The sequence below is a fragment of the Lotus japonicus genome, chromosome 4 (genome assembly GCF_012489685.1).
Source record: "Lotus japonicus ecotype B-129 chromosome 4, LjGifu_v1.2".
Classification (NCBI taxonomy): Eukaryota; Viridiplantae; Streptophyta; class Magnoliopsida; order Fabales; family Fabaceae; genus Lotus; species Lotus japonicus.
Window position 1 is genome coordinate 66,231,967 of NC_080044.1, and position 21,006 is coordinate 66,252,972.

Genomic DNA, 21,006 nt, shown 5'->3' on the forward strand with positions numbered 1-21,006 from the left:
TGAGTTCTCACAATACTGCATTTTGCAGCAGTGACAGTAAATCACACAAACTCACAAAGGCACAATTAAAATTAACAGAAAACATGATATAATGTGAAGGGAGTGAGGAGTTATATTCAGAATAACTCTATCTTACTCCCAACCCATTCATGGGTATGAATTGAAAGTAACAATGACAAGTATTTTTTACTTGAGAATAAATTATACCCTAAAATATCAGATCTCCAACTTTGTATTAAATGTGAGAGTATTCATTCTCTACCTTCAATGTACATTGCCCCAAATGTATTTCAGCTAGGTTGAATGTGTGAGTCCTTTTACCAACAAAAGACTTGAGTTTCTTACACATTCGGTGTCTCATAACGTGTGTTCTCAAATTTCAATGCACGCAATGCGATTTTCAACTGAAAACTAAAAATACAAATATCTATCCATCGTCGTGGTTGGTTTTTAGTTAGGAACATTCTCAATTTGCGCGTTACGAGGTCTTATAACGCCAAAACGTGGAAGAAACCTAAGATCTTGGTCAGCATTTAATTGAGCTCAATAAAACCAAACATGTGCTAAGAAAGTGTTTTTATTGCTACTTCGTCATAGTGTACCATTTTTTTTTTGGTAACAAGAGCCTAAAAAGATAAAAACAAAACAAAAGCCAAAAACCTCCTACTGCCTACAGTGCCATGTGCCCATGCAATCTGTACGCAAAATAGGGACAATTCCTGGTGGCTGCACATCAAACACCACCAAGGATGACGACAGAGAGACCCCCAACTTCGCCATGAAGTCTGCAGCAGCATTACCCTCACGAAGCAAATGTCTACAACGCACATCCCAATCCCTCTTCAACAGGAGCTTGACCCGGCTTATAACAGCTTCATACTTGTGGAATGCTGAGTGATATCCCGTGATTAAACCCAAGGCCATTCTGGAATGTGTAAACACCTCAACCTTCCGGCATCTCCGAATCCAGCACACGTCCAACCCATGTAAAAGAGCCAGAAGCTCAGCATGCAGACAATCGGAAACTCCAATATGCCCTGCAAAGCCCACCCTCCACACACCATCACTGCTACGCACTACCCCTCCAAACCCCGACTCACCTGGGTTACCAAAAGAGCTCTCGTCTGTGTTCAACGCCACAAAATCATCTATTGGAGGCTGCCACCGCACGAAACAAATCTGTTTGGAAGGAGCAGTATGCGGATAGACGCGAGCCAGGACTTCCCACAACACATGTACCTCCCTCACCGTCTGATGAACAACCTGTAAATCTCCAGCAAAAATAAAACGACATCTTTGCTTCCAAATAACCCAGATAGTAGCCATCAACACCGTGAGACCAAACCCATGGAAGCCTTGAACCCAATCTGCAAAGGACATATGAGAGAAGAAACTGACAGGGAGCACAAACCCAATCGCATGCCAAACTTTCCTCGCCAACGGACAATCACGGACACAATGCATCAAGGTTTCTGGCTCAGACTTACAACGCTTGCATAAATCCGACACAGCCAGACGTCTACGCACAAGCTGTTCCACGGTAGGCACAATATTGTGCAGGGCTTGCCACATGAAAAAACGAATATTTTCTGGAACTTGAAGTTGCCAAACCTGACGCCACGGATGCACAACCTGAATCGGGTTCACCTCGCGGTTCAGCAACCAGTGATACCCCGCTTTCACTGAGTACTCACCATCCACATTCTCGGTCCAAATCAAGCAATCTCGTTCCACCTCAACACACACCACGTTCTGAAATTGGCCCAAGAAATCCGCAAGCTCAGTATGGATAGCAGTGTACAAGAGTCCAGCGTCGAAGGAGCCCGAGGCAAACACATAACGCAAGGTTAGCTGTAAATCGTGCACATCAACAAAAGGGACACGGTCACACAAACGCCCAAACGGTGACCAATCTTCGAACCAAAAGGAAAAGCGACCATTGCCAATTCGAAGAGAGAAGCCATCCCTCAGCAAGTGTCCAGTTCTCACCATGGCTTTCCAAAACACTGAGCCATCTCTCACCCCAGTTGTCAAAACTTTAGGGCCAACAGCATACCTAGCCTCAATGGTTTTGACCCAGAATTTATCTGCACGCTGAACCAGGTTCCATAATTGTTTACCAAGGAGCGCCACATTACTCATGCGAGCTGATCTGATACCTAGCCCTCCATTCCGACGAGGTTGAAGCACCTTCTTCCACGCCAACATGCTCACACCATTCCCTGTAGCCGTGCCCCAAACAAACCGGCGAACCACAGCATCTAGATTGTCGCACACCGCTTGGGGAAGCCAATTTAATTGCATCACATAGACCGGTATTGCCGTAAGCACAGATTTTGCCAGCGTTACTCTAGCAGGTTTGTTCAGAAGGTTCACTTTCCACGTTGCTAGCCTTGAAGTGACCCGGTCCACCACAAATTGAAAATCCTCCCTGCGAGCCCTACCTTTGTAAATAGGAAACCCCAAATATTTATCGAAATTTTCTGTAAAGGGGATAGAGGTGAGAGCTACAATTCTATTTCTTAAAGACATATCTACACACCAAGAGGCCATGGCTTTGGATTTTGCAAGGTTAATTTTTAATCCTGAAGCACCACAAAACCGTTCCAGCACCTGGTGAACCACCCTAATTTGATCAATCTCAGCTTTGGCAAATAGAAGGACATCATCCGCAAAGAATAAATGAGAGATCCCCGGGCCTCCCCTAGATATTGTAACGGGTTTCCAATTGTTTTCCTCCACCTCATGATGAATCATGTGAGCCAACCGCTCCATGCAAAGCACAAAAAGGTAAGGAGAAAGTGGGTCACCTTGTCGAAGTCCTCTTGTCGCACGGAAGGGGGGTAGGCGCGTCCCATTCCAAATGAGAGACAAAGAAGTGGAAGAGACGCAGAACATAATAAGAGCAACGGTCATGGGAGGGAATCCAAATTCCTTCAAAGTCTCCTCTAAGAAGCCCCAGTCCACTCTATCATAGGCCTTCTCTAGGTCAAGCTTAAAAATAACATTCTTACTACGCTTCGTTTTGGTCCGCATGAAGTGCACTACCTCTTGCAAAATAATAGCATTATCTGTTGTTCCTCGTCCCAGAATAAAGCTACTCTGTAGAGGTCCCACAATCTCCTGAAGGCATGGCCGTAAACGAAGGACAAGCACCTTTGTGATAATTTTATACAGCACGTTGCACAAGCTGATAGGGCGTAATTCCTTAAAGGTCTTAGGCACATCCACCTTAGGGATTAGAGCTATAAGAGTCTCTGACACCAATGGATCAAAGGAGCCTGAAACAAATGCATCACGCACCAACTTCCAAACATCATCCCCCAAGATATGCCAGTAGGTTTTGAAAAGTACCGCTTGGAAGCCATCTGGTCCCGGGGATTTGTACGGGCCCATGGTTGAAACGGCCTCCCACACCTCCTCTTTTGTTACTTCCGCCATAAGACGAGAGACATGGATCTGTCCCAAAAGAGGGCACAACACAGAAGAGGTGTCAAGAGGGGTTACATTGGTAGAAGCACAAAACAGTTCCTTAAAAAACCGAGTGGCTTCCCGCTGTAAAGTCTGGTCCTCCGAGCACACCTCCCCAGTCGGTAATATCAAACTATGGATTTTATTTCTCCGCCATTTGATCAGAGCTTGTGTATGGAAATACTTCGTGTTCCTCCCTCCATAAAGAGTTTGTTGCTCTCTTGATTTTTGGAACCATAGTAATTCTTCTTGAGCTAACACTGCATCCAACTCACAATGAAGGTGATTATGGAGAATGGACAGAGAAGCTGAGTCAACTCTCTCCGAGCGTCGCTGAATACCACTTATTCTGGCCTCCAAAGTCTTTTTTCGCTTAGTAATGTGGCCAAACACATCCCGGTTGAAGACAGTAGATTGTTGCTGTACCTGCAAAAGCTTGGAATTCAGAGAACCCATGCACCACGCCCCTTCCACGACACTCGCATATTCTGGGTGGGTAATCCAAGCTGCTTCAAAACGGAAAGGTCGATCCCCTTGTCTTGACGGAAACCCGCCACACCGTACCAAGAGCGGGGAGTGATCTGAATGTATCCTGGTTAAATTCTCTGCAACTGCGTTACTGAAACTGACATTCAAAAAGTGATCCCCCAAGCACCAATCTAGCTTCTTGCTCATAACCACTCTCCCTCCTACTCGTCGAACCCAAGAATACTTCAAACCAACTGTATGCATGGGAATCATGGCACACTGCTGAAGGAATTCATGAAAACGATCAGCCCTGGATTGCACGAAAGTACCTCCACGCTGATATGAACTTAGGAGAGATTCGTTAAAATCGCCTACCATCATCTAGGGGAGAGAGATGTGTCGGCGAAGGTTCTGAATATGCTCCCAGCACAGCACCCTAGACGAGGGAGTTGGGCTAGCATAGATCCCGGTGCAAGCCCATTTAGTTGTCGCTCCGTGGATCTCCACCGTTAGTGCTTGCTCAAACACATCACTCACGAGGAAAGTAAACGGGCTGTGCAAGGGGACAAGGCACCAAATTCCACCTGCATGGCCTCGTGCTTCTACAATATGTATTGACTTGTAACCTACGTTTTCCAAAAATTGGCGCATTGTAGAGAATTGAGTATGAGTTTCCAACAGGAACACTAGAGAAGGCTTATATCGAAGAAGCAAGCCTCTCAAGTGTCTTTTCACCCCGACACCCGTCGCACCCCTGATGTTCCAGGACATGACAAGAAAATCACGGAACTCAATCATTGGAAACAATTGGGATGTGTACGGGTGGGGTTAAGTCCCCCATCATGCAATCGTGATATCGGGAGGCTCACCTCCCTTGTTGCCCTCCACTATCACTTCTCCCTCTTCGTGAATCTCCTCAGTCCTAAACTGAAGCTCCTTCTGTATGGTGCTCATCGCACTCTCACTGATTCCGCTCCCCTCTGCAGCAAACACAAACCCAGCCTCACCTTGCTTTTCCTTCTTCTTTTCTCGGTAGAGGGTGCGCCCACCCAAGCGTCCCTTCTGGGATGGGGCACGAGGTCCCTTGTTCGCTTGGTGGTTCGAGGGTGTGTATATTGTAGCCCCGCCGTTCCCACGACGGCGTTTCAGCGGAGTGAGAAGAGGTGGGCTAAGTGACTTCTGCCCCACAGTATCCTGAGGAATAACCTGTGAGATGCCAGTAGTTGTGATATTAGCCACCCCGAGTTTGTTTACCTCTTTTGAATTCAAATTAACCCTATCTGTAGGGCCCACGAATCTTTCCTTGATGTGCTTTCTATTTTTTGAATTCTTTCCTTTGACAGGTATCCAATCATTGCGTGAATCATGCGTGATTGGGAGAGAATTGCGCTCATAGCTCGTAACTGCCGGCACCCCTTTCGGAACCTGATTAGGGTTAGCTTGGCCGCCACCCTTCTCCTGGCTTCGTTGCTTCGCCGTCGCCGGATCCATGCAGTTACGCCCAAGGTGACCGAAGAAACCACAGTGCTCGCATAAGACATACATGCCTTCGTACTGGACATCGATCAATTGTTCTCTGTACCAGATCTTTGTCGTTGCTGGCTTGCAAAGTTCAATCTCCACGCACACCCTTGCGTACCTGCCCCTATGCATCTCCAGTGTGGTACCATCAACCTTAACTGGCTTCCCCACCGCCGCCGCCAGAGCCATGAGGAAGCTCTCCTCATAAAAGGCTGGGTTAAGCCCCGGGAATCTCAGCCATACCATCGACTTGAGGGTAGAAGCTGTTGAAGGCACAAAGTCAGGGCTCCATTGTGCAACAGCCACACAATGATCAAAGATCATCCATGGGCCACCATGTAGCACTTTTTCACGGTCCTCTTCCTTATCGAATTTGACCATGTAGAAGCCATGATCTATCACCATGATATCAAATCCGCCAGAGGGTTTCCATAAGCTAATGAGTTTACTCTTCATCAAACTATAGCCAAGATTTTTTCCAATCAGTTTTACCACCAAAGCCTGCTTCCAAGGCTTACTGAGTGCCTCCAGAACAGAGTCCGCATCAAACACTTTGGGAGGCTTCCGTGCATCCTCATTCATCTCAATATGCACCAACTTGTGCGCAATCAAATCCACCTTGGGAGCCCTAGTTTCTGCAGACCGAGAGCCCAGCACCATGTCACGAAAGGACCGTCGCTCACCATGTCGGCCCTCCGCCGGTTCTTTCCCCGGAGCTTGGACCGGAGACGCCACCATTCACCTGATCGCTCTGCCCTTCAATAAAGTTTAGCGTCGACAAAATTAGATTTTCTTAATAGATTTTCTTCTGTCATAGTGTACCATTTGAAATGACTCTTCACGACCTAAAAATTCATAAAACAATAGCTTGTCAATCATAATCACATCATCATCACATTAATATGTATCAAGATCACCGCATTATTCGCTACCTAAACCGTTTCAATCAAGCCTTTTTCTGCACCCATTTCACAAAACAAACGCACAGTCTCATGTGGGCCCATCTGGCCCAATGGGCCAAACTGGACCTTTTTGGTTGATGTAGCCGTCAAAAGTAGTTGCCAGTTTCGTAATGAAATGAAAACGCACTCACTTCACATGATCCACCTTCTCGTTTCGTTTTCTTTCAGCTGAGTCGCGAGCTGAGTTCGTTCGATCTCGTAACTCGTTGTGATGGGAAACACCTCCTCCATGCTCACACAGTACGACATTGAAGAAGTTCAAGAACACTGCAAACACGCATGTAATGCATGCTATTCACCTTGTTCAATCCATTTTTTGAATTTCTTTTTTTGATTTTTGATTTTTGATTTTCAATTCTCTTCCGATTTGTGTGCAGTTTCGCAGCAAGAGATCGTTTCTCTGTATCAACGATTCTGTCAACTCGATCGGAACAATTGCGGCTTCATTTCCTCCGATGAGTTTCTCTCCATTCCTGAATTCGCCGTCAATCCTCTCTCTCAGGTCAATCTCCCTCTCCCTCACTCTCTTGCTATAACTGGAATTGAATAGAATGTTGATTTTGAATGTGAGTGAATGATTGAATTGAAGTGTTAATAATATTTCAGAGTTTGTTGAGAATGCTGGATGGCTTGAACTTCAAGGAGTTTGTGTTATTTTTGTCTGCGTTTGGTCCTGGTGCCACTCTCCAACACAAAATTGAATGTAATATTGTTGATACGAAAATGTGGAATGATTTTTTATTTTTTCTCTGAATTCATTTGATGTAAGATTGATTATCAGTGAAGTATTGCATTGGATTGATTTTTGTTTTTGTTTTTCTAGTTATTTTCAAGGTTTATGATACGGATTGCAATGGAAAAGTCACATTTGGTGACATTTTGAAGGTTTTGAGGGACATGACTGGACAATATATCTCTGAACAACAGAGAGAGGTCACATTTGTTTACAACTTACTTCTTGGTGATTTTGTTTTGGTTTTCTGCTTTGTATGTGGGAATTTGTTGGCATTTCACTGTCACCTTCCTAGTTATCTACCACAGAATGCAAGTGTTCACTCGGGGGGGAAACGCTTGAATTTTTACTGTTTGATTTTGTCAATTGGAACTGATTTTGGGAATTGGATGTCTCTAGGATAAACCATGTCGATTATAAGATTGGATATAAGAAGAGTATTCGCAAGTTTATTGAATTATACCTGGATATTTTGGAATACAATGGGCATGTTTCTTTCCATTTTCACTTACCATATTCAGTTTTGATTACATAAATGTAACCTTATTTTCCTAATTTCCTTTTGTTTTCTGTTTTCAAAGTTGTGTAGAACTCTATTTGACGTACAAATTTTACTGTTTTCAGGAAACAAGGTGAAAACTATGTGGTGTGTTGTAATTAAAACTGAAAATAAGAAGTAGAAACATAAGAGTAGTTTTCTGAAATCAAACATGTCCTTAGTAAAAGATAATATATAACCTTTTAAGAGATGAGATAACCTTTTTTTGAAAACTTGGTCACCTTTATAAGTCTCAACTTTTAATGTTTAATGTCTTATTGCACTTTTCATCCTTTCCAAATATAGGCATTTAGTGTCGGCAACTATTTCCAGGTTAAAGAAATATCATTGAAAAAAAAACTAAAAAACAAAAGCACATGATTGTATTCTTTCTTAATAAAGAATAGCATTTATATGAAGTGGGTTATCTGTGTGTATTTACTGTTGAAAATATGTAAATGAGGTTGAGAATGGACTTGTTTTGGTGGATGTCACTTTTTTTTTACTTGATCTTCTTGTAATCTCTGATGTATTCTGTTTCCTTTGTGTACACAGGAAGTTCTGACAAAGGTCCTTGAGGAAGCTGGCTATAAAAAGGATTCTTTTTTAGTCTTGTCTGACTTCATGAAGGTACTGAAACAGAAAATATATAGCATGACTTGCTCCACTGGAATTCTTTAGTCTAGTTTAGATTAACATTTTTAAATGGCAACTAAGGGATAATGCATTGAGTCTTTAATTTTATTGTTTCTGTTGTTTCCCCTTCACAACTACTGTGATCGTAATCGTTTAAGACACGGAAAACTTTGCCAGGATAGTTTTGGCTTGAACAATGTTCTACTTCCACATGACTTAACACATATATTAGTTTGCCTTGCAGTGACATCATGGACTACCTTAGCTTCCATTAAGTTAAACCGAGTTCAATATCTTCATTTGGAACATAGGTCATAACTAGCATAAAACTTATGTTTATATTTGTCAATGGGCATTGCATTTTCATTCTCATGACTGTTTGAGGGTCATACATCTTCAAAGTTCAAACTCATGGTGGTTTTCCACCACTCATACTGAACCCTGCTGTATTGAAATCTATTAGTCTTGCCATCTTTCATATGAAAAACGCTTGACCATCTTTTTTTATTGATAGATTCTTGGCAATACGGGTTTGAAGATGGAAGTTGAGGTTCCTGTGGACTAGAAGGAGGGGTAGCTATGTCCCTAGAGTATAAAAGACAAAAAAGAAACTCTTGTCATGCTTTCCTTTTAGTTTGATGAAGGAGATTCTTGGTTCTGGTATTTATTTCTTCCTCTTAGTGGATGATAGAGTATTTCTCGATTGTTTAGTTAATTCACCTCAAAAGGATGAGTGGTATAGGTTTTAGCAAGTGCACTCAGCAGTGTTTCTTTGTATTTGGAAATAATGTTTGAAGTAAATATGACCTTTATTTTTAATCCTGGTGTAGTATGAGTTTCGTTATGAAATTTGATTGTTCAATCAATTTTGCTTTTTGGAACTAGATTTGGAGGGTTTTATTTCATGTAACTGACTTAGGTTTTACTGTTTTAGAAATAAAGTGGCATACGTTTCATTTTCCCCTCAGATAAATAACACGCAGAGCACTTTCCTCTGCGTTACACTTTTAACAGTTTAGTTACGTTTACGTTTAATGAAGTCCAAACTTTACTAAAGCATTTAGCAAGTAGTTACGTGTTGATCAATTTAAATTAGAAGTTGCACTTAGAGAGAAAAATATGAAGGTTCATGTATAAAATGTGTAACTTCTGATATACAATTTACAAACACGTACCTTGTTTTTTATTAAGAAGGAAAAGCCTCCCTAGCTTGTACTCGAATGAGAATGACTATAACTTGTCTTTGGTATGAATATATGATAAATACTCTAGAAATAGAGGAAATTGAGTTTTTGAAAAATAGCTGAACATGATATTTAAGGTGTCAAATAAATTTGAATGAGAATTTTTAGCAAGCTTCCTTTAAACAAATGAATTCACAAGAATTTTACGCGTGGCATTGTTAGCCATTGTAATCAATCGTCATCTAAATAGATATAAATATTGATTGAAATTAAATTCTTGCGGTGGGAAATATAATCTTGTTTAAAGCATCAACGGGCCAGCAGTGAGAGGTTTCATCCACGCTTGTGTTGGAGTTGACTTGACACATTCGATGATGTATGATCATCACTCATCAGGTGGTCGTGGCTGTGCCTTCAACCTTTGGAAAGCATGTTTTGTTTTCCACTAGAATTACACAAAAGGACTTTTTGAAACCTCAAAAGGAAAATAAAAATAAAAAAAGAATCGAAAAGAAGGGGCTACCTTCAAACAAAATAGACAAGGGCCCTACAATGAAACCTACAATGAAACGAAGAACAAGCGCCTGAGTGAGAGAGAGAGAGAGAGAGAGAGAGAGAGAGAATGTAAATGTAGTAGAATAATGATAACACAGGAACAACGTTAACGTACCATGATTTTGTCTGTAATTGTTTAGAACAACGAAACTCACTCGCTTGTCTTTTGCTTTTAATCCGGGTCAAGGTATTCCCAACTCGCTGGGATTCTTCTACAAAACGCCAAAACCCAACACAAAAGAAACAAAATATGTTTGGTTTCTTCTTCCTGGTTCTGAACTACCACAATTTGGATATAGAGAAACAGAGGATTCTGCTCTGTAAAGAAAATTGTAAGGTAGATATTGTTTTCAATAGTTTTTGTTCCCTGTGCATTCTACTCTGCACTTCCTTACATGGAAAAAAACAAAATGTTTGATTTCTTCTTCCTTGCTATATGTTGGATTTATTAATCCGGTGTCACCCTTAGGATTCGATGGGCTTAACATCCCAACTCATCGCGCCTAGAATGGGATGGGCGCGGCCCCTTTTTGTAAGGAAATAAAGTTGCGTCTTACCAACAACTATAGCTTTTGGTCAAGTGGTAGGCGCTTGATCCAATACTATATTCGTACATTCCAATCTATGTTTTGTTCCCTGGAAAAAACTAAATGTTTGATTCTACTATGCTCACATGCTTGAATTGATTCTATACTTGAAAGGTGAAATAAGAATCTGATCCTATGTTTGACATAAAATTGCTACCTTCTATGTTGTTCAGGAATAGAGATTGGTTCAACATTTAATCAATTTTACGATGGTAGAAACTAGCATGGCTGAAAGTGACATAACAGCCATGAAGGAGACACTCCGTGCCCAACAGCAGCTTCTGCAGAAGCTGTATGCAGAGTTGGATCAGGAAAGAGAAGCGTCAGCGACTGCGGCGAGCGAAGCGATGGACATGATACTGCGTCTGCAAGGAGAAAAGGCTGCGGTGAAGATGGAGTCGAGTCACTATAAGAGAATGACGGAGGAGAAGATAGGTCATGCTGAGGCCACACTTGAAGTTTTTGAAGAGCTCATGTATCAGAAGGAAATGGAAATCGCTTCTCTCGAGTTTCAGGTCCTCGCTTATAAACACAAACTTCTGACCTTAGGGGCTGATTTCAATGCCAGCGAGTTGGAATTCCCTGAAGATTTTTTGTTGAGTAAAAATGATCAGCGTAATGTAGAAAATGATCAAGGTAGCAGTGTAAGAAGGCTGCATTCATTGCCTCCTATTCAGTGGAAGAATAATTCGAGAGCTCACCGAAAGAGAGATAGATCACCTAGTCCGGTTCCGGTTCCGAATGAGATTCCTAAAGTGGTGGAGAGTGAAAACCAGGAAGCTGCTTCACCGAGGTTGGATTTGCCAAAGAAGTCTGTCGACTTTGCATTTGGAACCCTTGATTCATACTGGGACCAGATTCAAAGCTTAGATGAAAAAATGAAAGTGATTTCAGATTGTAAAGACTCAGGAAGTGAAAAAGTTGCAAACCTGAGGAATAGAAGAGGGAGATCATGTTCAATATTTGCACAAGCAGGCACTAAGGTAGCCCCTACTATTTCAGATAAAGTAAATCACTTTGAAGCAATTGCTAATCCATCTTGCTCAGTTAATGTTCATGATGTGTTTGAAGTGCCACAAACAAGTGAAAAGCATAAGGTTGGTGAACAAGGGAGAGGAAGACTTGTGAAATGGATGTCAGAGACAGATAACAGGTTAACAAAACCAGATCCTGTGTCTGAGGAAATCATAGAATCACATGTTAAGCATGACATGGACAAGCTAAAGAGCATACTTAGCACTCAACGTGAAATAAAAAAACCTGGTCCCAAAGAATTGAAGACTATTGGTTGTGAGAATAAAGAAGGGATGGAAGTTGATTGCAATGCTCAAGCTGAGTTTCAGAAGTTACATCAGAGAATTGATTTGCTTGAGAGGGATAGAATTAGTTCAAGGCAAGAGATTATGCATGAAGGGAATGGGGAAGAGCAATTGAGGTTGTTAAAGGACATACATAATCAACTCAAATTAATACAGTCAGAGATGAGAAGCTGGAAAACCAGAAAAGCCTCACTTAAGAAGGATATGCCTCTGGATCCTCTTCAAGAGGTAAAATATACTCTGAAAGTTTTGCATTTTCTTTTGAGAAAATTATTTTCCTCCTTTCTCTGACTATAGTTATTTCTGAGAATTGAGGTAAAATTGAGGTATATTTTCTTTTGAGGTAAAATATACTTGATAGTTATTTCTGTTTTTTGTCTTTGAACTGAGAATTTTCAAATTTCTATGAACAGGCAATGCTGTACTTTTGGATGTGATCAAGTAACTACAGAATGGTCATCTCAGACTACCAATCAACTCAGTGCTTCATTTGGTGTGTATATACTTTGTTCACAAAGGGGATTTTGTGTGGTTTAGGACTTTAGGCAGGTAAAATAGATCTTCTAAGCTGGACTTTTATTAAAAATGCACACAATTGGCTCTAGTGTGACAGTGATTGAAAAATCTTGTGGATTCAAAATTTCTTGCAAAATTGATAGTGTGCTGCTATTTTAAAATATTTTTACCCCTATACTTGGAGTGAAAGGAACTAATAACATGTTTGGATCAACTTCTCTTTTATCAGAATCAAGAAACCAAGAATGATCTGTGCTAGTGGAGGTCACCTTCATGTAACTCAATGGAAAACAAACAAGTTGTAGTGGGTCCAAAATTTTAACCATTGAATTAACATTGTTAATGGAGGTCACCATCATGTTAATCCATAACACATTCACCATCTTCTTTAAAAAAGATGATAAATTTGTCTACTATCATCTGCTCCTACCTGAAAACTACAGCCAGTATCCAGATATTTCACAGAGTCCAGATTATGTCATTAATTTGTTTGTAACTTGTTTTTTCCAGATAAATTTAAATTAGTAACTGACGAAAACATTTAGCTTATCATTTTACTGTTTAACATGTTCCGTATGTCTGGATTCACGGTTAAAGCACTCAGAATCTTTCTAGAACTAGAATCACTTCTCTTTTTAATGTGAAAATCTACCGAATTTCCAAACACACACTACTTACATGATGATAAGATAATGTGCCAGTTAACCTTCTTATTTTCTTATTTGGAAGTTGTGGTCCCCTTATGCTAGGAGATTTATAACATAAATTATATCATGTGCATCGATACCTAACTCAATTCTCAGTCGATAAGATCATCTAGTAGGAAGAAGAAGAACAAAAGGTGCTAGGTTAACTTGTGCATGAACCTACCCTTGTTTATTTATTTATTTCAGTGTGAGAATAACAGGATCCTTCACTATTTTATAAACAACTTCAAGGCACACTTAGTACATTGCTGCATCTCATACCTCTGTCGTTAATGAATCAACATGTCATATGTTACTAACATAGCCTTGGAAGCTGATGGAAGTATACGATTAATTTATAATGCAATATGTACTATGTCAGCAAGTGGTAGGTAAAAGTAAAACAGTATTTTTTTGGCGCCCCTCTTTTTTTCTGTGTAAGACTGTAAGTGGAGGAATGATTAATCAAGAGTGGCATCTTTTTATTTGGAGCATCTCAGGTGTCATAGTTTCATCTAAGATAAAACTTGGGACCTCAGGGTAATCCTAAGACCAATACACAACCTTGCTCACAAGCTTTGATTTCAAAATAAAAGGAAAAAAATTTAACAAATGAAGTGAATAAACAACTCAGCATAAGATAATGCTAATAATCTCTATTCACTCCTCCCTTGTCTCTTGAGTTTGTGTACTCTCCTACATTGTTTATCTTCACTTAATCTTTCTTTGCCTTCATGTAGCTCCCTCAAAATATTAGAGGTAAGAATGAAAAAAAAGAAGTTATAAGCTATAATTTCATACACTTGAGTTTGGAACTTTGTGTGAAAAAAATACATTTTAGAAGGATGAAAATTAAAATCTTCAATTCATAGCTAATTATTCTCTTTTTCAACTGAAGTGTCTTCACTGCTGAGAGTATTACTGAGGTAGTCCTTCAACCTCCCCATCTCTTGGGCTACATCAGCCATGCTTGGTCTTGTTGAAGGATCCTGCATTGTGCAGAGCAGCCCCAGCTCAATGAGTTCCAATATAACTTGTTTCCAAATTTTGTTATGATAGCTTGGCACCCCAGAAGGAGTGCACCTTTGAAGTGCTTGTTCAACAATGTTTTCAAGCTTCTCTGGCTGAGGGTATTGTCTCTTAACCCACTCACGCAAGCAAGAACCTTCATGGATCAGTACATCTGTTGGGCGCCTACCTGTCACCATTTCTAACAGAATCACTCCAAAACTGTAAACATCACCCTCAGTTGAAGCATGTTTTCCCATTCCATACTCTGTCTCATCCAAGAAAAAGAAGTGAGTTCTACAGCACAATACAGTTTGATGAATCAGATAATTATAGAACAAAAGTTAGATACAGTTCCATAGATGTTTCTACTTTTGTCCAATTACAACATGATACGTGAAAAAGAGAAATTAAGAAAATTGGTCACATTAATAAAACTAATAAAATATTAGAAACGTGGATGACTGAGTTTTTCATTGGCCAACAGCATACACTATACTGTATGGTACCGTATCTAAGTTTTGTCCTTAGTTATAAGACACTATAATAACAAAGTTCATGTAGTCACAAACTGAAAATGTTTTCATCATCCTAATTCTAAAGACCAAGTAAAAAAACTGATTGTAGAAAGTACTAAAAATGGAACAAAACTCTCATCAAACAAAAATGAGGAAAAGTCATCTATGGTCTTGACTCTTGAGGAGGAAACAGAATCTGTTCACTAAACAAGAAACATATTAATGGCATAATAAGTATTGGCTTATAAAAAGTTCCTAAAAAATATCATTAATCTTTAATAGATAACAATCCTGACCATAATATAGAAAATTTGTTGTATCGCAATTCACAAAGTACATACCAGGAGCTATGTAGCCAACAGATCCGCATAGCAAACCATCTGTAGAACTGAAAGATGTTGAGTTACTGGTGGATACACTCTCATCATCTTTTAGAAGCCTTGAAATTCCAAAATCAGTGACCAAAGCTGTAAGATCATGATCAAGGAGTATATTGCTTGGTTTAAGATCACAGTGCACCACTTTCACGGGAGAGTAATGGTGCAAATAGGACATTCCCTCAGCTACATCACTGCAGATTCTCACCAATTGAACCACATCCAATCTCTGGCATAACTCGTGGCTTGGATATAGGTGCCTCTCAAGGCTACCATTTGGCATCAGTGGAAGAACAAGAGCCTTAAATTCTGGTTTACTGCAAATTGTGATGATCCTTATTAAATTCCTGTGCCTGATCTTTCTCAGGATTTGACATTCCCTTCTAAAGCTCCTTGATATCTCACTAGCTTGTGTTGTATCTAAAACCTTCACTGCTACTCTTGTGCTATCTAGGAGGACTCCTTTGTAGACCCGTCCAAACCGGCCTGAACCGATTAGTCTTGAAGCACTGAATCCTCCAGTGGCTTCTTTAAGTTCTCTATATGAAATTCTTGGGTAACTGAGCTCTTCTATTTCCTCTCCATCCTCCAAGTCACCTCTACTAACAATTTCTGACCTCTTCTTCACTTTTGACTTGATTACCATGGAAGACCTACACATGCACATTAGAGGGGTGCCAAAGAGTAACACAGGAACTAACAAGAACACCAAATGGTAACTGTGTTTCCTATGACAGTACTTCATGCCTTTAACCTGGCCACAGAGACCATCATTTCCCAGGAAAGAGTCTATGGTCAGTGATGAAAATGCACCATTGTTTGAGACATTCCCTGAGAATTTGTTAAAAGAGAAATTAAGTATCTTGAGAGAGGAAGACAATTGCATGGACTCAGGTATTAGCCCTGTCAATTGATTTGAAGACACATCAATTGCTTGAATATAGGGCAATTGGCCTAATGAATAAGGGAGAGGGCCTTCTAAGGAGTTACCAGAAAGGTTGAGGTACTCTAGTGCTATGCAATTTTCCAGCTGCGGCAGGATTCTGCCAGAGAGATTGTTCATGGATACATCAATAGCCAACACCATGTTCATTTTGCTGAGTTCTAATGGTAAAGGCCCATGCAAGTCATTGTTTGATAAATTCAAGTATAGTTTCAAGCTAGTCAAGGCTGCAACTTCTGCAGGAATCACCCCTGTGATGTTGTTGTGAGACAAGTCTAGAATTTCCAAATTGACACATTTTCCCAGGCTCAGTGGGATTGTTCCTGAAAGCTGGTTGTCATGAAGTAGAAGCCTTCTTAACTGGGAGAGAGTTGCAAAACTATCTGGTATTGAACCAGAAAGCTTGTTTCTAGACAAATCTAGAAGACCCAGATGCTTGATGTCACCAAGGGTTGAAGGAATCTCACCAGATAGTGAGTTATTTGACATGAAAATTCTCTCTAACCTACCCATCTTGCAGAGGCTGTGAGGGATTGTTCCATTTATTAGGTTACTAGACAACTCTAAAAAAGTAAGGTTGAAAAGGTTGGCAATATGTGGAGGTATAGAGCCATGTATGAGGTTTTCTTCTAGGTGAAGTTGTTGCAGGCTTGCAGGAAGATCACCAATAATAGGAGGCAGCTTCCCACCGAGTTTGTTTCCCGCCAATTCGAGTTCTTGAATATTAGATAAGTTCATCAAGGAAGCAAAGAAAGGTTCAAGGTTGGTGTTACCATCATGGCTAACAAAGTGGTTATATGATAAGTAGAGGAATTGTAATTGTGGAAAATTATGAACAATCTCAGATGGAAGCTCTCCACTCAGCATATTTGACTCCAAGTCAAGCCATTTAAGCTTGGTAGAGTTAGAAAGAGCTAAAGGAACTTGGCCAACAAGATGGTTAGACCAAAGTAAGAGGAACCTAAGCTCTTTAAGGATAAACTCATTGTTCAAGGGGATTTTCCCCCCTAAAGAGTTATTAGAAAGGTCTATGTAGCTCAATGAAGTCACATTGTGGAAAAGTGATGGGGGAATCTCTCCCTCAAGATGGTTGCTTCCCATGTCAAGGTAGTACAAGTTGTGAAGTGAACCAAACTCAGAGGGAATGCTTCCTTCAAGAAAATTCCCTGATAAACTGAGTTGTTCAAGGTGAACTAAATTTCCTAGCTCTTTAGGAATGTGACCCACAAAAAAGTTCCCAGAAAGATCAAGAATTTGCAAGAAAGAGAGGTTAGCAAGAGCAGGGGAAATGGTGCCTCCTAGTAACCTTCCACTGAGATCAATCTCTATGATCCTGTCACTTGCATTGTTGCATCTGACACCAGACCAATCACAAACATGAACTCCCTGTGACTTCCAATTCTCTAGAGAGTTTTCTGGGTCAGAAACAATGCATGACATGAACGAAATAAGTGAACTTTTATCATTCACAAGGCCTGCATGTTCTTCCTCACCACAGACTCTAGTAGAAACAATCTCTAGAAAGAAAATTAAAAACATTGTCAATCTTAACAAACACATCATGAATCAATATGTTTTGTCTTTTATCTAAAAGAAGGAAAAATGATGAAGTAAACTTTGAAAACCACAGAGAGATGTTCAGGTACTATTACTAAGGTGTTGAAATAGGTGCCATGTAGCTCAATAAAAAGAGGAGCACTTTGATTTGAAGGCTAAAAAGGAAGCAGAAGTGATGGAAAAAATCTGAACCTTGTGCCTAACTGCCGTTGAAGTAGCAAACGCCCGTTTGGTAACCATAATCTTTGATATTAAAAGTTGACGTATCTAAAAATGTGACTCCTGAGTAACAATATGGGTTGTTAAGCAATATTGATGCACATGTCAGCATAACATGCCTAACATTTGTATTTATTAATGAGGATTATGTCATGCACCAAGTTTGTGCAAAGCCCAATAGCTTCTTAGATTGAGTTCAAGTAGTAGATATTGTGCTGTTAACTAAAAGGATAATCTTGATTAGTAGGCATGCTTGTAGAAGACTATGATTGTGTGCTGACAATGTTGATATTGGTTTGTTTGTCGGCTGCATTCATATGTAGTCTGATTTGAAAGCATTATTTGTTTATACATGTCAACCGAAGAGCATAAGTGAAAGAACAATGTAAAACTACAATATGGAAGTGAAGGTCTGCCACATTGATTGATTTAATTTACACAACACTCATAAAATATATTTTTATTTTAATTAAAATTAAAAGTGAATATAATGGTTTCTCCTACACGACATAGGATGTCATGTAAAGCTATTTTACACCGACATTGCATATCTATTTTTTTGAAACAGACATTATATATCCATTAAATTCAATTTATATAGTATACAATTGGTTTTACTCAAATAAAAATAGATAATTTTTTTCTTTATCACTAACTACTACTCAATTAACATTATTTTATTATTTATACTATAATAATAATAATAAAAATAAACTAATTATTTACTAACACTAAAATAGAGTGCTACTGGACTTGCCTCTTTTGCTCTCGCGTGCTTGGGAGGTGCATATTCAGCATGTGTCTCGTGACGCTAATACATTTGCGGATTGTTTGGTGGGAATTGACGCCGAGTCTTAGTGTGCTATGACGAAATTGGTTTCCCCTCCAGATTTAGTTTTGCCCCTGTTAGCACTGTAGTTATGTTGTTTATTTTCCTATTCACAAAAAAATATAATGCTACTAAATTAGAAATATTGATTTAGAAATAGTTAATATACACTAATTTTATGTTATTAGATGCTATTACTTACTTAAAATTATGTCACTTTTATAATTTAAATATGGACTAATTTTAAAAAAATATTATTAATATTTAATTTACTTTTATTATTTTTTTTAACAAATGAAAGCACTTTTTACTAATAAGTTAGAGTTGTATTCCGAAGGAGAAAAAAAATAAGTTAGAGTCAATTGATTCTTTATATTGTTTTAATTTAAATAGACTATTTAGTAAAATTAATTTTATTTTATTTTAAAACATAGACTTATTGGTAAAAAATGAAAAAAAAAATTAATAGATTAATTACTTAAACACATAGGTTAATTATATCCCGGTCATACCGTCGTCTCATTCTCAATGACGGTATTAGACACCATAAGACCTTCACGAAGGAGGATGATTCTCCTTCATGCTATGATTCTCAAAACAAAAACTGGGGAGGTGATTGGAAGAGGAATTGAAGCAACACTTTAAAGCTAACATCTTTTTTTTATAAGCCATGGTATGAATATATTATATGAAGTATAAGGGGTACTTCAACCCAATACAAGAAGAGAAAAATGAGAGAAAAAGAGAAAAGCGACAACAATTACAATCCGGCCATCTACAACTAATGATGACACCCTTGTAGTACTGCTGACTTCTTGCTTTTGTTCATCCAATCAAATTCTTGGTTATGGTTATATGTAAGCAATAGTACTGCTGACTTGAAATATTCATTATATAAATTCATCTGAGCTAAGCACATTCATAGACATCGAAATGTAGGATTCATAAAATCTCAAATAATTTCTAAAGATTGGAAACTAAACAAGAGAAAGAGAAAATATAAAAATTAAAAAACACTCGAAAAAATACATTCTCTCATTTATCACAGTATCATAAATCTTCTTGAGGCAGGTTGCCATAACCTTCGATTGAGTACCGGCTCCTGTACTATGAAACTTAGCGAAGAATCCCAGACCTTTGAACCCAAAACCTTCTTCAACTCAGAACACCAAAGCACCATAACCACACTCTGCCATTTGAATCACCTGCTCAAACCCCATCTCCATCAACCACCAGCCTCATCTGCTGGTGATTTATAATTGTAGCCTAGATCAAGGATGTAGATACATAATATATAGCATGTCCTATATCACGAAATAATGAAGAATTATAGATAAAGTATGTGCGTACCTTCTCTCATCAACCAAAACACAACACAATCCGGCCAAGCCCATGTCACTGCTACTCACCCTGCAACCAGAGCCACCACGCTAGAGAACCAAACCCCAAGTACCATTCTCTTCGTTGTAACCCTGACGGATGAAACGGAACTACCCGAAGACTTCCAACTCAATTGTGAAAAAGGATTTGGTGACTACTAACATATCCTTGATATTAATCAGGACTCCGGAATTTTTTAAAATTAAGGCCATAGAAATATTGGATTTGGGTGGCGCTTTTCCAAAGAATTATACCAATGTAACATTGGACTTAGTTTTTTTCAGCTATACCCCAATGATGAAGAATATATTCTTATATATGACTTCATTTAAAAGTTAAAGAAAGTATAGAAATTAGAGATCAAGGACCATGATAATATAAGAGATCGTATACTTTTCATCCTTTGAGGCTTAGCTGCAGCAAGCTAATCGAATGTGACATTGATATAATGCTTGCGTCACCTAAATCTCATATTTCTGTGGCCATAACTTAAAAAATTCGAGAGTTCTATTAATATCAAGGACTCGAAGTTTCTTAGACTGTATGTTAGTAGTCACCATATCTTCTCACAATATCCTAGTGCATTAATGAAGTTCGGCGTCTTCAAACTGCTGCAGATATTGTATTGAAAAAGAAAATAAACAGAGTGTTTACAAAATCACTTACAACTCAATTATATCTAGAAGTTGAACTATATTTTTTTCTCTCCTTTTCTTTAACTTCTCACTGGCTAATTGTTCTTGTGTTTTATTGTTTGGGTTTTACAACCTTTTATAGCCAAATGTATGTTTAGTAACCCATGCATTACGTTATTTAGTTATGAAACATGAGGCTGGTTTATGAAATGACATTTGACCATCCCTACGATTTTGGTAACCCTTGCATTGCGGCCTTCGTATGATGACTTTTCAACACTTATTTGGTGATATGAAACATGAGGCTGGTTTATGAAGAGATATCTTTTGATCATCCCTAAGATTAATTTGCAGTCAACATACA

The 21,006-nt window shown here is 39.1% G+C and overlaps 4 protein-coding genes across 4 annotated transcripts; 2 read left to right on the forward strand and 2 right to left on the reverse strand.

Annotated features, from left to right (window-relative positions):
* Nucleotides 1–663: 663 nt before the first annotated feature.
* On the reverse strand, nucleotides 664–4,317 carry LOC130713176 (uncharacterized). The gene has a single exon (XM_057562967.1). It carries the CDS (start codon nucleotides 4,315–4,317, stop codon nucleotides 664–666), a length of 3,654 nt encoding a protein of 1,217 aa, XP_057418950.1.
* Nucleotides 4,318–6,533: 2,216 nt separating this feature from the next.
* On the forward strand, nucleotides 6,534–9,195 carry LOC130715348 (uncharacterized). The gene is made up of 6 exons (XM_057565434.1): nucleotides 6,534–6,703; nucleotides 6,800–6,924; nucleotides 7,029–7,125; nucleotides 7,246–7,355; nucleotides 8,249–8,323; nucleotides 8,844–9,195. Exons 1-6 carry the CDS (start codon nucleotides 6,634–6,636, stop codon nucleotides 8,892–8,894), a joined length of 528 nt encoding a protein of 175 aa, XP_057421417.1. The 5' UTR covers nucleotides 6,534–6,633; the 3' UTR covers nucleotides 8,895–9,195.
* Nucleotides 9,196–10,864: 1,669 nt separating this feature from the next.
* On the forward strand, nucleotides 10,865–12,598 carry LOC130715075 (myosin-binding protein 7-like). Its single transcript, XM_057565075.1, has 2 exons — nucleotides 10,865–12,202; nucleotides 12,388–12,598. The coding sequence occupies exons 1-2, from the start codon at nucleotides 10,865–10,867 to the stop codon at nucleotides 12,409–12,411; spliced, it is 1,362 nt and encodes a 453-aa protein (XP_057421058.1). The 3' UTR covers nucleotides 12,412–12,598.
* Nucleotides 12,599–13,812: 1,214 nt separating this feature from the next.
* LOC130715074 (putative leucine-rich repeat receptor-like serine/threonine-protein kinase At2g24130) lies at nucleotides 13,813–17,941 on the reverse strand. The gene is made up of 2 exons (XM_057565073.1): nucleotides 15,044–17,941; nucleotides 13,813–14,452 (listed from the first exon to the last, which is right to left on the reverse strand). The coding sequence occupies exons 1-2, from the start codon at nucleotides 17,583–17,585 to the stop codon at nucleotides 14,049–14,051; spliced, it is 2,946 nt and encodes a 981-aa protein (XP_057421056.1). The 5' UTR covers nucleotides 17,586–17,941; the 3' UTR covers nucleotides 13,813–14,048.
* Between the last annotated feature and the right edge of the window lie 3,065 nt (nucleotides 17,942–21,006).